The 13,695-nt window shown below is 54.4% G+C and overlaps 1 protein-coding gene across 1 annotated transcript; it reads right to left on the bottom strand.

Moving 5' to 3' along the window:
- Window positions 1-9,931: 9,931 nt before the first annotated feature.
- On the bottom strand, window positions 9,932-11,921 carry LOC111162118 (carbohydrate sulfotransferase 14). The gene has a single exon (XM_022526300.1). It carries the CDS (start codon window positions 11,882-11,884, stop codon window positions 10,754-10,756), a length of 1,131 nt encoding a protein of 376 aa, XP_022382008.1. The 5' UTR covers window positions 11,885-11,921; the 3' UTR covers window positions 9,932-10,753.
- Between the last annotated feature and the right edge of the window lie 1,774 nt (window positions 11,922-13,695).

The raw sequence follows: 13,695 nt of genomic DNA, 5'->3' as shown, positions 1-13,695 counted from the left end.
GCACATTAAGGATCTAATGGCAAGTTTAATAACGTGTAATTTCTAAGTAGTGTTGAGTATAATCGATAGCTGGTAATATCTTCAAAAACTGTGAAGTGATAAAAACTACCTGTGATTTCTATGATAAAGTCCCCAATTTTACTATTTCGTAGAACTATGAATTTACAATATCTTATAAAACAGTTCAGACATTTTAGAAGAGGTTTGGGAAAAGAAAGATGTAATTTTTCCCCCACAGACCCCTAAGGGGTCCTGAGGACCCCAGGCAAGGACCCTTGGCCTAAATCTTACTCAAATCAAATGGTTAAAGTGATGCACACATATTAGAGATTAACTTCAGGCTTGGATGCTTAAGGAGCCGCCCAGGTAAGGGGGGCATCCATCTCTTTCCTTTCCCAGAGGCACATGGCCATGACCCTGACCCAGCACTGTTGGCCACGGTGCTTGGAACCTCTGTGTGGCACGTACCACAGGAAGCTTCACCATCCTGGCACGGTGAGGCTCTTAACTGAATCTTTTCCTTTTACCCTTTTCCCTTCAAAGATTTGCTGCAGGGGGAGGTGTATATCCTCCTCTTAGCTTTCTGGAACCCCTCCCGGGGAGAAGCCCCACATTCTGCAGTACACCATGCACCTCTATGGCTCCCCAACCAAGAGGGAAGGCCCTAGAGAAACTCTGCTCATCCCCTATGAGGAGGAGGGGAGCTCCCCTGAGCACAAGGACCCCTTTGGTTGTTAGGCAACTAGACATAAGGAAGCAGGGCTTGAAGATCTCCAGAGTAAGAGATACCCAGCCAGTCACATGGGTGCCCTCTCTACCTACCCTCTGGCTAGGAAGGGTTGAAATGCCCTAGGGTTGCTAGGCAACAGGACAGAATCCACTGATGATGGTCTCGAGAAGATTGTTACACCCTTGGTAGTGTGTGACATGTGGCGTGTGAGAGTGTGTGTGTGTGTGTGTGGGTGGGTAAAGTGATGCATTACTTCCCCTGGAGGTCTAGAAGTGGGGCAGAAAAAGTCAGATTTCTAAAATGGCCTAAGGAAGAAAAAAAAAAAACAGCCTAAAGGAACTTTTGGGGGTTCTTGCCAGGGCAGACTTAGAGATCAGGGCTCACTGTAGAGTATGTTGGAGACACCCCCTCCCCCGGGGGTACTTCTTCTCCCCTTACCAGCATCAGTCAAAATCTGCTCCCTATTCAGAGCCAATGTGCTAAAGAGGGCTGATAACAAATCTATCCTAAGAACCCACCTGGGAAGACTTTGCAGCTACTCCTGGCAGTGTAGAGTGTGAGCCCGGACTAACCACCAAGCTGTCTGCATCCACTTTGGGTCAGCCTCTCAGCAGCTGTGTGACAGCTCTCTTGGAGCCTCAGTCTCCATTTCTGTAAAATGGAAGAGCAAAATCCATCAGAGAGCCACGAGGAGGGTCAAACATACAGGTCAGCCTGAATCTGACCATGAGGAAACCACCAGAAAATCCAGATGGAGGGACATTATACAAACAACTGGTTTGAATGTTTCAAAATGTCAATGGCATGGAAGACCAAAGGGGGGGAAATAAAGATGGGAAACTGTTTTTGATGAAAGGAGGCTAAGGATTAAGGAGTCATGACAACCAAAGACAGCGCATGATCCTTGATTGGATTTAAAACATTAAAAGTCTGGGTGCCTGGGTGGCTGAGTCATTAAGTGTCTGCCTTCGGCTCAGGTCATGATCCCAGGGGCCTGGGATGGAGTCCTTCATTAGGCTCCTTGCTCAGCAGGAAGCCTGTTTTTCCCTTTCCCACTCCACGTGCTTGTGTTCTCTCGCTGTGTCTCTCTCCGTCAAATAAATAAGTAAATAAATAAAAATTAAAAATTAAAAATTAAAAGTCATAAGATATCATCTGAATGACTAGAAAATTTGGAGGTGAACCATATCCTACTGTTGTATTAATGTAAAACATCTTTGGTTTGATTATATATGGGGTTATATAGCAGAATGTCGTTTTCCTTGGAAGACACATGATGAAATATTTTGGGGGCAAAGCGTTGAGATGTCGGCAATCTATTCTGGAAGGGAATGGTTTAGTAAAACATACATATACAGAGGCATAAAACAAAGGTGGCAAGATGCCAACCGATGAATCTACATTTTTGGGTATTCAATAGGCTATATTCACAACTTTTATGGAGGTTAGAACGTTCTCAAAATAAAAAATAAGAGAAAAGGTATATAAACATCTCTTTATATATGGACTGGCCCAAAGAGCAGTTCATGAACGATAGTTTCTTATGATTTTTGGACTTTCGCATCTACGCGGGGACGGCGCCCTAAAACTGAAAAGTGGCTGGAGCACAGTGGGGTTACTCTGGCACAAGATGGTGGCAGGACTCAGGGTGTGGGATCTTGTGGGAGCCTCCCCTACTCTGCCTGGCCCCTCAAGGGCTGATGACCGTGTTCCCGACGCAGAGAGGGAGCTCCTTCTCTCTTTCTCCACCCTCTGGGAGGAGGAAGTCTGGACCCATCCAGCCCGGGTCCTCAGCCATGTTCGGTGCCTGGCCTGCAGATTTCTCCTCTGTGGAATGTAAGAGATTAAAGCTGGAAATGACACTTTTAATCCCAGGCTTGCTGGAGACAGCCTTCCAGGGGCAGGCCTTGAGAAGCACACAGTATTTTTGTGAGAATGAGAAAGAAGTGCTCATTTCTCTGGGGAGACCCAGCCTACATCCGGGCCCTGGCTGCCCAGTCGTGCATGGTGGCTTGACGAATCCCTTCTATGTAATAGTATTGGCTTCCATTTATTGAGTGCTAGGTGTGTCTGTGACTAATTCTGAACCCTCACTACAACTCCTTGGGAGAGATGTTATTTTGGTCATTTCACTTGTAGAGGAACAGGCTCAGAAAGGCATAGAGACTTGTTCGATGGGCCCTGTTAAGTGTCTCAGCAAGAGAGCAAGTTTCTGAATGCAGGACCTTCTGACTCCTACGCTCTCACCCCGCTGCTGTTCTCCAGCCCTCTGTATGTGCAGTTTTATGCCATGGAAAGCTCCTTTCCTCGTGATCTGCAAGTCCTCATGGGATGGTGAAGGTGACAGGTGTTGAAACTGAGACTCAGAGAAGGGACTGAGAGAGATCATCAGAGGCTTGTGGCAGAGCCTGGACTGGAATGCAGGAATGGGGTTCTTCATTGTCCTTACCACCCCAGGGAACTCCCGTCACAATAACCACTGGTGGCTGAGACCCACTTCCTCTAGGCAGCTTGGATGGGCCAGAAACACATGGGCAGGAACACAGCCCCCTTCTATCTCCATGTTAGTGAAGGTGTTTGATTGTTGGAAGCCTTCCTTTTATGGAATTCCCATGGCCACTTCTCGCCTCCTCACTCCTCCCTTGGTTCCACTTTTCAGGACCTCTCTCTTACCTGGCTATGTTACCACCAGTCCAGGTGACACCCCTTCTCTCCTGCTTTGCGTGGGCTGCTTCCTCCACTTCCCAAACCTCTGCTATTCCTTCCTTGGTGGAACACCTCCCCTTCCTTCCAGTCTCCTCCTGAGAAGCAATATGCTAGCTGCCAGGTGCCCATTGTGATTCCTGATTCCTTTTCCTGCAAAAGTTCCATTTCCTTTATTCTCCTTGCTGCCATTTACCCATCTACCACTTATGTACTCTCTCATCCATCCATCCATCCACCCACCCACCCATCCATCCATCCATCCATCCATCCATTTATTCACCTAGTTATCCACCCTTCCATTCACACATGCACACACACTCCTACCCATCTGTCCATGCACTCACTCATCCACCAATCCACGCATCCATATGTCAGCCCATTCATCCATCCATCTATCCAACTATGTACCTCCGTATATCCTCCCATTCACACACCTACACATGCACACTCATGCACACCTATCCCTCCATCCATCCATCGACTGCTTCTGTATCTAGCCATCCATCCTTCCATTCACACAGGTGCACACATAAACACACACTCATTCACACATACACCCATCCACCCATCCATCCATGTAATCATCCATCCAATCATCAGACTTTTCACTTATTCGGCCCTTATGGACCACCTATTATGTACCAAATACAAAGCAAAACAAGGCCTGGCCTTTGCCTTTGGGAAACCCCCTATCTACAGGGCAGGGACAGACAACACCATGGTTTGAAAACTTTCCTAGAAGTGTACACTGGGGACCATGGGACTTCAGAGGAGGGAGGGGCTCACTGGCCAGTAGCTGAGAAAAGCCTTCAGGAGTGCCAGGTGTCTAAGATGCGACTATGAGTCCCCTTCCTTGTGTTCCTCCTCTGTGCCCATTGCTTCCCCAGTCCCCCGTCTATTCATTTTTGTTCTCCATGGGGGCTTGGGCTGAGGGTAGTCACAGGGACAAAAATCAAAGACTCCTCCCTAAAAGTTGCGCAGGGGATGGCTCTTCCCTCCTGGCTCTCCTACTTTAGTTAGACCAGCTCTATCTTTCATCTGTCAGAACAGTGCTCTTTTTATTACTGGACACTGGTACCCAGGCAGCAGGAGACCCCTCTCACAGGGGACTGGCCTGCCACAGCATCTAGCAGCTTCTGTGGAAGACGCTCATTACAGCTTCTAATTGTGGGGTGGAGAGACATGCCAGAATTGCCAGGGGTCAGCTGACCCCCATTAGCTACTCAACCGGAAAGCCTTGTCCCATCGCCCCCACCCCTGCCCAGCCAAATACACTGTTCTTTTTTTTTTTTTTTAAAGATTTTATTCATTTATTTGACAGAGAGAGATCACAAGCAGGCAGAGAGGCAGGCAGAGAGAGAGGAGGAAGCAGGCTCCCTGCCGAGCAGAGAGCCCGATGCGGGGCTCGATCCCAGGACCCTGAGATCATGACCTGAGCCGAAGGCAGCAGCTTAACCCACTGAGCCACCCAGGCGCCCCCAAATACACTGTTCTTGAACCTGTGTCAAGTGCCTTCCTCCAGGCAGTCTGGGGCCCTTTGTAGACACTTGTTTCAGGGTCCAGCCTGATCTCTAGCTCCCATGGACTCCTCTACCCTGATGGCCCCTTTGGCCACAGTGTTGGGACTCTTGGAACTCTCTTATCCCTGGGGTCAGGATGGAAGCTGTGATTCTCTTTGTCTCCATGTGGTTGGGTCCAGAACCGGGCAGTAACAAGCTGAAGAGCTCAGGATGAGAATGCTATGGAAGACGTGGTATTCCTGGGTATGTGGGTCCCCAGAAGCTCCCTCGAGGGCAACCTCACCTCCCTCTCAGGCTGCCCCTTGAGTTTAAAGCCAGCTGCATGATCACACTGGGAGGAAGCCTAGACTACATCTGCTGGGAGGCATGGGCGCCAGCATCCAGACCCTCCCTGTGGGCGAGTCTGTTCTCAGCTGAAAGGATGGGAACCTATGCAAGATGGAACCTAGGTGAAGGTGAGTGTCACTATCCACCTCATGAATGACAACGACACATGGACCAACAACAGTGAGAACCCGCAGCAAGCTGGGTAAACTACGAGAAAACCCCCTGAGAATGAGGGCATGGGCATTTGGGCGTGCTGGTGGTACGTGTCTTCCAAAGCCCCCATGAAGGGCAGGGGGACAGTGGTCCTGCAACAAAGCCGGAAAAGGGCCACGGGCCAGAGTTTCAACTCAGGATCCCCCAGCCACTGACTGAATTGACTGACAGGCTCTTGCTCAGCCAGGTTCGATTTTCTGGTTCTTGCCAAGGTCATCACAGAATGCAAGGGGAGCAATCCCCACGGGTTAGGGCAGCCATGTTGGGGGTGGTGGTGGCGTGTGGCAGCCATGGAGATGGCCGGCTCACATCTCCCTTCAAGAGAACCTGCTATGAGAAGTGCAAAGCCGCCAGCTGCCGCACCTTCCCCTTCCGCACCTTCCAGGACTCCCCACTGGCCTTGCTGGGCCTTTCTTAGAGCCTCACGGTAATCTGAGACTCTTCCCACCCAATCTTCCTTCCCTCTCTCCGTTCACAGGTGCCAGGCTCTTCCTGCCTACTCCTGCTCCTCCCGCTTTATCCTGCACAGCTGTTTGCTCCTATCCATCTCCTGCATGTCTAATTCTGTCTTGACACCTGCTGCTCACAGGACCTGAGCTGAAAGTCCAGCATATTCATGGTCTGGGTCCAACACACCACTTGAAAGCTGATTCTCAGGGTGGGCAAATTCGGAGAATTTTATAATAGCCAGAGGGGCCTGTGGACTGAATCATGCATGGAGTGTTGGGAAAGAAGGCTGGGGAAGGGTGCAAATATCTGAGAAAATGGACACGATGCTTATCACAGATGCAATGAGCTGGAGAACTTAGGACGGACGCAAGTTGGCCCACTTTGGGAGGGGCAAGCACTACCTGGAGCTGGTTTGAATCCCAACACCGCTGTCTCTTAGCAGGAGTTTCCTTATCTATAAAATGGGAATAATTCAACTTACCTTGCTGGGTTGTAAGAATGAAGAAGGTGACAAGGCAAAGGACTTGGCAACACCCTGGGAACATGCTCTTGATTCAGAGTAGCTTTGTTAATTACCTGGATTTTCCTTCAGGAAGAGAGAGACGACCTCCCCTGTTGCCTGAAAGCAGGCAGGGACTGGTTCAAGGAATAAAAACAAACAAACAAACAAACACTGGATCCACCCTGGGAAGGGGTCTGCAGGTCTGACTGTCCTGGGACCCCTGGAAAAGGTGAGGGTTCTGTGCTCACCTGAGGGCAGGGGCGTGGGGTGGGGACGGTGGTGGTTAGCTGTTCCGGTGGGCACCTTGTTGCTTGCCATAGAGGGTCTGTGTTGTGAGACGCTCCTGGAGGGCGGGGCCAGGGGTGACAGTGGGGCGGTGCGGTTGGGGGGAGTGGAGGGAGAGGAGAGGAAGGAAGGGGAGGGAGGGGAGTAGAAGGGGGAGGAAAGGACCTCAGAAATTAAGGTGAGGTGGTTTCTGGGCAGCAGCATCAGACAGGATGAAAAATGGACCAGAACTGGAGCCTGGGAGTGGAGTCAGGGCCCAGAGCCCGGTGGCCAGCCCCTTTGGGCTCCTCTCCTTTCCTTTGCTCATGGCCCTCAGCCAGGGAGAGAAGTTAAACTGCCAGCCCCATCCACCGTACCCTGGGGAGCTAGGCTGTACAGGTTGGAGCCAGTTTGAAAGGGGACCCTTGTCCTCAGAGGCGCCAGCCGATGGCTGTAGCTCTGTGTGGGGACGAGGGCCGACCTAACGCAAAGGGGGAATTCCAAGAAGACACAGTCCAGGTGTCCAGTTCTGTGGATGCCTTGGCCCTAGCCCTGGTGGCTCCGAGCTGGCCACATACCTCTAGGTCTGACCTGGGGGCCCAGTACAAGGCAGGCCCTACTGGGGCCACACACAGCTCTCTGACACCTCCTTTTAAGAGGCCCTTTTTCCTGAAAAGAAGGGTAGATGACAAATTAAGTCCCCCAGGGCTGACTCCAGGGAAAAATGGTGGTAGGTGACAATTTGTCTCAGCACAGTCTCCCTCTCACCTTCAGCTCTCCTGCCCGAACCACAGGTGTCTGGTTCTGGCTGTCAGAGTGCTCTGTGGCCTGGCTCTCTTTTCTGCCCGGGAGGAGAGGAACCAATAAGCTAACCACATCAAGGACTTCATTGGACCCCCACTCTTCCCAGGGCAGGGATTGGTAAGTGTCAGCGGGATTGAATTGGAATCTCTGTAAACAAAGGAATGAAAGAACTGGGGTGGCTCCGTGGGTTAAAGCCTCTGCCTTCGGCTCAGGTAATGATCCCAGGGTTCTGGGATCGAGTCCTGGGATCGAGCCCCGCAGCGGGCTCTCTGCTCAGCAGGGAGCCTGCTTCCCTTCCTCTCTCTCTGCCTGCCTCTCTGCCTACTTGTGATCTCTGTCTGTCAAAAAAAAAAAAAAAAAAAAAAAATCTGAAAGGACTGAGGAGAGAGAACGCGTGCCAGTGCCCCCAATACAACCTGCTCCACCCTTCATCTTCCTTCCCCTTCCTATTCCCTTTTCTTCCCACCCCACCACCCCCGATCTCTGCCTCCTGGAATCTGGGAGGCACACAGCCCTGGGTTGGACTTTGGGCAAGATACTTACTCTCTATGCCAGTTTCCGTGTCCGTATAACAACAGGATGCTCTTGGTCTGTGGAGAGATTTAAATGAGGCATGCAGGGTGGGGGGCGGGCATTTTCTGGGTCCCCACGCTGCAGGCCCTAGTGGGGGTGGGTGACTAAGTGGCTGCTGTAGGTCTGGAGCAGCTGTTCCAAGCCCAGGGGGGCAGCAGCTGGGGGGAGGATAGAAGAGGGGGGCCTCCTGAGGGCTGTGGAAGCTCAGGGAGGGACTGACCAGGCCTGACCAGTTGGCAGGGGAAATGAACCCACAGGTTGAAGGAGCTCTGCCCAAAGGCAGCTCCAGTCTCCAGCGCTGGAGGGACACAGTGTCCTGGCTTCTAGCCTGTCCCCACATGCCTCTGAGGGATCAGGTATTCAACTAGCATTCAGCCAGGTGCTAGGAGAGGTCCTTTTACTCATTCGGTCTTCATTCATCCTCCCAGGACTCTGCTATGATTCTGGTGATCCAGTGGAGGGCGGGGAGGCTCAGAAAGGTGGTCAGGCAGCTGGGGGAGAGATCCATTTGGATGACTCCAAGGACAGTGTTCTCTGTCCCGCAGCAAGAAGTAGACCCTCGTTCTGCCCGGCCGTCTGCATGCCTACTGCATGCCAGCCCCCTGGGCTAGGACCTGGGAATGTCAAAGGAACGAGACAGACATGGTCTCAAATTCACAGAATTGCATTCTCAGTCAGGGAGATGGAGAAGTCACAGGGCAGTCACAATGGAGCAGCTAAATGCTATCAGAGGTGAGCCCCTGGGATGCCTGCGTGGCTCAGTCTGTTAAGCATCTGCCTTCAGCTCATGTCATGATCCCAGGGTCCTGGGATCGAGTCCGGCATCGGGCTCTTTGCTCAGCGGGGAGCCTGCTTCTCCCTCTCCCTGGCAGTCCCCCTGCTTGTGCTCTCTCTCTCCCTCTGACAAATAAATAAATAAAATCTTAAAAAAAAAAAAAAAAAAAAAAAAGAGCCAAGGGGGCCCCAAAGAGGGGCCTCTGATCCACACAGAGAATCAAGTAAAGTCTCCTGAGGAGTTGTGGTGGAGAACCATGAGTGCCCACAGAATTGCCCTCCCCTGATTTCTCCTCTAAAGTCAGGCCAAAGCAAGGTATCTGCAAAGGGGCACTTCCCACCTCCCTCCCTCACTCCCTCTGGCGCTTCTCACCACTACCTCGGGTCCCTAAGTACAGCAGTTCCCAATGGAAGTATAGGACATAAGGCTAACAAGGGTGGGCTAGCTCTGGCCTTGCTTCTCTCCCACGGGCAGGGCAGGCCCAGCTGCCTTTTCTCCATCCCCTGGTGGTTCTGGGAACTCTGGACAGCATTGGGGGAACAGGCACATGGAGGCCTATCCTCTAATGCTCAGACTGTATTCCTCCCACATCGCCCACAACTTCCTCTGAGCCTAAGTCAGCAAGACCCTGCTCCTCCCTCAACCTCCTTGCCTTCTTTGTAATTCTCGCTGCCAGGAATAACCTGCTGCGGCTCACAGCACAATCCCCTTTTGCGGGTGTGGCCTCCTCAGTCAAAAAGTATTCCTGCCTAGCAGGAGGAGAAGCCACTGTCTCATACCTACCCTCTTCTTCAGGGAATAATCCCTGTAGGTGTGCTCCAGACATGGGGTCATTTCTAATGGGGCTTGTCCTTGGGTGGCATCCCAGAAGCTGCATTTGTGATCGGGTAAGGCCTATGGGAAGCCCCCAGAGGCTCCCTGATATGGAAACGGCCCCTTGGACTGCCCCGAGCAACTTAAACTTGGTCTCACTTTCTCTACCCGCAAGCTCCCTCTCCTGACCTGGGGGGAACAGGCATCATGGAGAGGCTGCACACACAGGAGCCCCAAAGGACAATTACAATTTGTATACAAAACCACGTTTATTACAAATTCAGCAATGTGGAAAACAAAGCCTTCACAAGCATTGTATCATAAAGTACAAATTTTAAATAAATGAGTCAGAAAGGAGACAGCCAGACACACCAGCCACAGTCACAACCCTGGCGGAAGGGAGAGGGTGCCTAGAGCCCCCCCGCCAAGAAAGGCTGGGCACAGGGGATCTTTGGATGTGTGCAGGGCCAGGTCCTGGAGCTACCAGGCAAGGGCCCTGACTCAGTTTTCCTCTCCTTGGAGAAACGGAAAGAATCTGGAAAGTGCAGGAAATTCTGAGTCTGAAGCAGAAAGGCACAGAAATCATTTATAAGGCACGAATGCTGCCTGCAGCCCCGAGGTGCAGGGAGTAGATGAATGGTGATCAGAGCCCAGTACCACCACCAACCCCCATCCCCGCCCCGTCATTCTCCTGACTGGTGTCACCTCTGGGTTTGGCCACAGGTTAAGGTAGATGAAGTGGACGGCACAGTCCCTGCAGCCAGGAGCCTGGAGCCAATCTTCAGAACAGATGCGTTGCTTTGCTGGCAAACTGGTGTCTAGCCCGGGCCAGGGCAGGAAAGGTCACTCAGCCCCTAAGAAACCCCCGCAGCGGGGAACCCCAGGCCTCCTGTCCAACTGACCCTGAACTCTGAGCTGCTGTGGGTACCCACCCTGGACAAGGAACTTCCAAGGGCAGTCCCAGCCATCCAGGCATCTGGAGAAGCCCCAAGTCCCCAGAGCCAGGGTTTCTCTAAATGGCAGGCAGCTGGCATTGTCAACACCCGTCGCCAACAGCTGCTGGCCCCTACCCACGGTCACTGGTGACAGGCCTCCCTGGTGATGTTAGGCAGCGGGTAGGCAAAGAGGGAGAAGTCTAGAATATACTTGGGTAGCACATCCTGCAGGAGGGCCCGAGGGGCACTGCACAGGTGGTAGTGCAGGCCCTCGGGGCTGGCCGGCCGGTACCAGGCCTGGCGGGCTGGGAACCGGACATGGGGCGGTGCCCGCACCCACTCCAGCACCTGGTTGGCATCAGCCTCCAGCCTCTCATAGGAGCCTACGAAATCATAGCGCACGGCGCAAGGCTGGCACAGGTGGTACACAGGCATCCAGTGCTCATTCATGCGCTCAGGGTCCTCATCTACCAGGTATCTCAGGAATTCCGGGAAGGTGACATCGTCCCCTGCAGGGCTAGGCCCGGCGCCAGCCCTGTACCGCCTCACGATCTCCGCCCCGTATCGCTGCTGGTACTCTCGGATTTCGCCAAACTTGTTGCGGTAGGCAGACAGGAGGCGTTCCAGCGGGTCCCGCACAAACAGGAACTTGAAGTAGTGCTGTAAGCGGTAGCGGATCTCCTCGGGCCGCAGGTCGGCCAGGAACACCAGGTCATTGCGGTGGTCCATCTTGAGGCGGACATCCACGTTGTCCAGGACGCCCGCCAACACCTTCAGCACCCGCTTCCAGTTGGAGCAGGCCACCTTGGGGACGTAGCAGTACAGAAAGCGGTAGCGGTCACTCACGAGGATGTGGCGCAGTAGGGTGCGCCGCTGTCCCACGGGCAAGTCCCAAGGGTCCCGGGGCATGCCTGGTTGTCTGCACACTGCCCTCAGTGTCCGGTTCCGGACGTCCTGCCTCACCTGCAAGTCCGGGTCCCCGGCCTCCAAGGACAGGCCCCCAGGCCTGGGGAGGGCCTGGCGCCAGGGCGCGCCCTCGCGGTTGGGAGGGTGCAGGGGAAGGGGTTTCATCTCTGCCAGGATGCCCCGCTCGATCATGAGGAGCAGCCCGCTGGAGGCCACGATCACCGCGAACATCAGCATGGACGGCAGCAGCAGGGGCGGCCCCCCAATCCCGGCCCGGGCCCTGCCCAGCGGGGCCCGCCTCAGCGCCCGGCCCAGGGGCTCGGCGCCATTTGGGGCCGCCAGGGGGGTCAGCGGGCGGGGGAACATGGTGCTCCAGAGGTGGGGGCCTGCGCCCGCCCGGCAGGTCGGCGGGCCGCCGGGGAGGCGGGCCCGGGCTGGGGGCGGGAGCCTGGGACTTGGGCCCGCCGCTGGCGGGAGGTCTCAGGGAGGGGTGCGGCGGCGGGAGAACCCAGCGCGCGTGGGGGTGGCCGGCTCCGGGGCTGCGGCGCCGGAGCGGGCGGCGGGCGGCTGGCGGGAGCGGCGAGGGACCGTGGCCGGATGTCCCGCCCGGCAGCTCCCCGCCCCCGGCCCCGCCGTGACACAGGCGCGGGGCGGGTCCAGGCCGGGGGCGGGGAGAGAGGCGGGCGCCCCCTGCACCGAGCTGGCGAGGAGGGAGCGTGCAGACCCCCACCCGGGAGAGGGCGCCGGAGCCAGGGCCACCCCGGAGCTCCGCGCTTCGGAGACAAAAGCTAACGAGGCCCGAAAGGCAGAAAGAAACCCAGGCCACGGCTCCCTCTCGCGCAGCGCGTGCCCTCGGGGAGCTGGACGGAGAGGACCTGCACCCCACGCCCTGCCGCACACTCTGGCCTGGCTGAGACCATCCTCCAACAGCGTGTCTGGAGGCAGAGAGCACCCGCAGCGCTGTGCGCGGAGTCCAAACTTTCGGGAAATCCTTCTTTCTCGCTGGAAGCGGAGTCCCCGGTGTGCTCCCCCTCCTCACCCTGCCCTCGCCACTCCAGTACAGAGAGCAGGACTGCCAAGGGTTGACCAGTGGCTCATCTCCATGGTGACCGTTAGATTTAACAGTACCTGGTGGATGGCCATAACAGTACCTGGTGGATGGCCATCCTGGTGGATTCATCCACTGGGTAACGATGAAATGTCTGGAAATGGAGTCTTCTTCACTCCCGTCTTTCCTCCCCGAGGCCTGAAGGGGTGAGATAACTGGGACACTCTGGTGAGGGGCCAATGACAGGTTGGTGCCTGGTGATCACTAGTGTGATCAGCACACATCTGGAAGGGTGAGGAGCTGGGGGGGGGGGGGCACAGAGCGGCAGCCTCCCTGCCTGTAAGGAAACATGTGCTCAGTGGCACCAGGCTGACCATGTGGGCTACAGGCAGCTACAGGAATGCCTAGGATAGCAGGGGCCAGCCTTTTCCCACCTGAACTGGGCACCTAGCTAAGGGTCCAGACTTCATCCTGTTAGGTACATGTGGGGAGGCCGGCGATGCTCTGATGGGAGGTAGCCGTGTGGTCAGAGTCCACATTTACCAAGGCAACATTTACTACGGGCCTTCCCACTGCAGGGCTGAGGAAATTGAGAGGCTCAGGGAAGCTGAGAGTATATGGGTCAGTCTGATTTTAAAACCTACGTTCCTAATCTCGATCCTTCAGAGATTAATAGACCACAAGCATGGAATTGTTGGGAGGAAGCAGCTAATCCCAGGTTATAGTACTAAAAGGGCTGAATGGAACAGGAGCAGAAGATGCCAGAAGCTTTGAGTTTGGTAGGAGAATGGAGGTACCACTGATCAGATGAATTCAGAAGCCTGAGGAGTCCTAGGGGGTGAGATGAAGCTAGAGGGCTCGCAGACAGCCCACATGAGAGCACGCAGGGTGAGTGCAGGGAAGGAATAGGAAGCCTTGTGGCTTTCCAGCTTCACAGTGGGCACCCCACATCTCACTGCCTGACTGCTGCGGTGAATCTCAGGAAGCACCATCCGCTCATTGAGTTTGCCTCAGGGTCATCCTTCCCTGAACTGCTCCTCACTTCCAATAGCATTGAATGGAGATTTCTGGTGTTGGGGTTACTTTCCACCAGAAATCGGTTAAAACAATGCTGTTTATGCTGGGAGAG

Source organism: Enhydra lutris, unplaced genomic scaffold, assembly GCF_002288905.1.
Source record: "Enhydra lutris kenyoni isolate GAN:26980312 unplaced genomic scaffold, ASM228890v2 scaffoldscaffold4, whole genome shotgun sequence".
NCBI classification, from domain to species: Eukaryota; Metazoa; Chordata; class Mammalia; order Carnivora; family Mustelidae; genus Enhydra; species Enhydra lutris.
Note: the sequence above shows the minus strand (reverse complement) of the source record. Positions and strands in the feature narration are given on the sequence as shown.

What these genes read in the sequence shown, in the direction of transcription:
- LOC111162118 (XM_022526300.1), bottom strand. Translation starts at nt 11,884, where the DNA reads ATGTTCCCCCGCCCGCTGACCCCCCTGGCGGCCCCAAATGGCGCCGAG.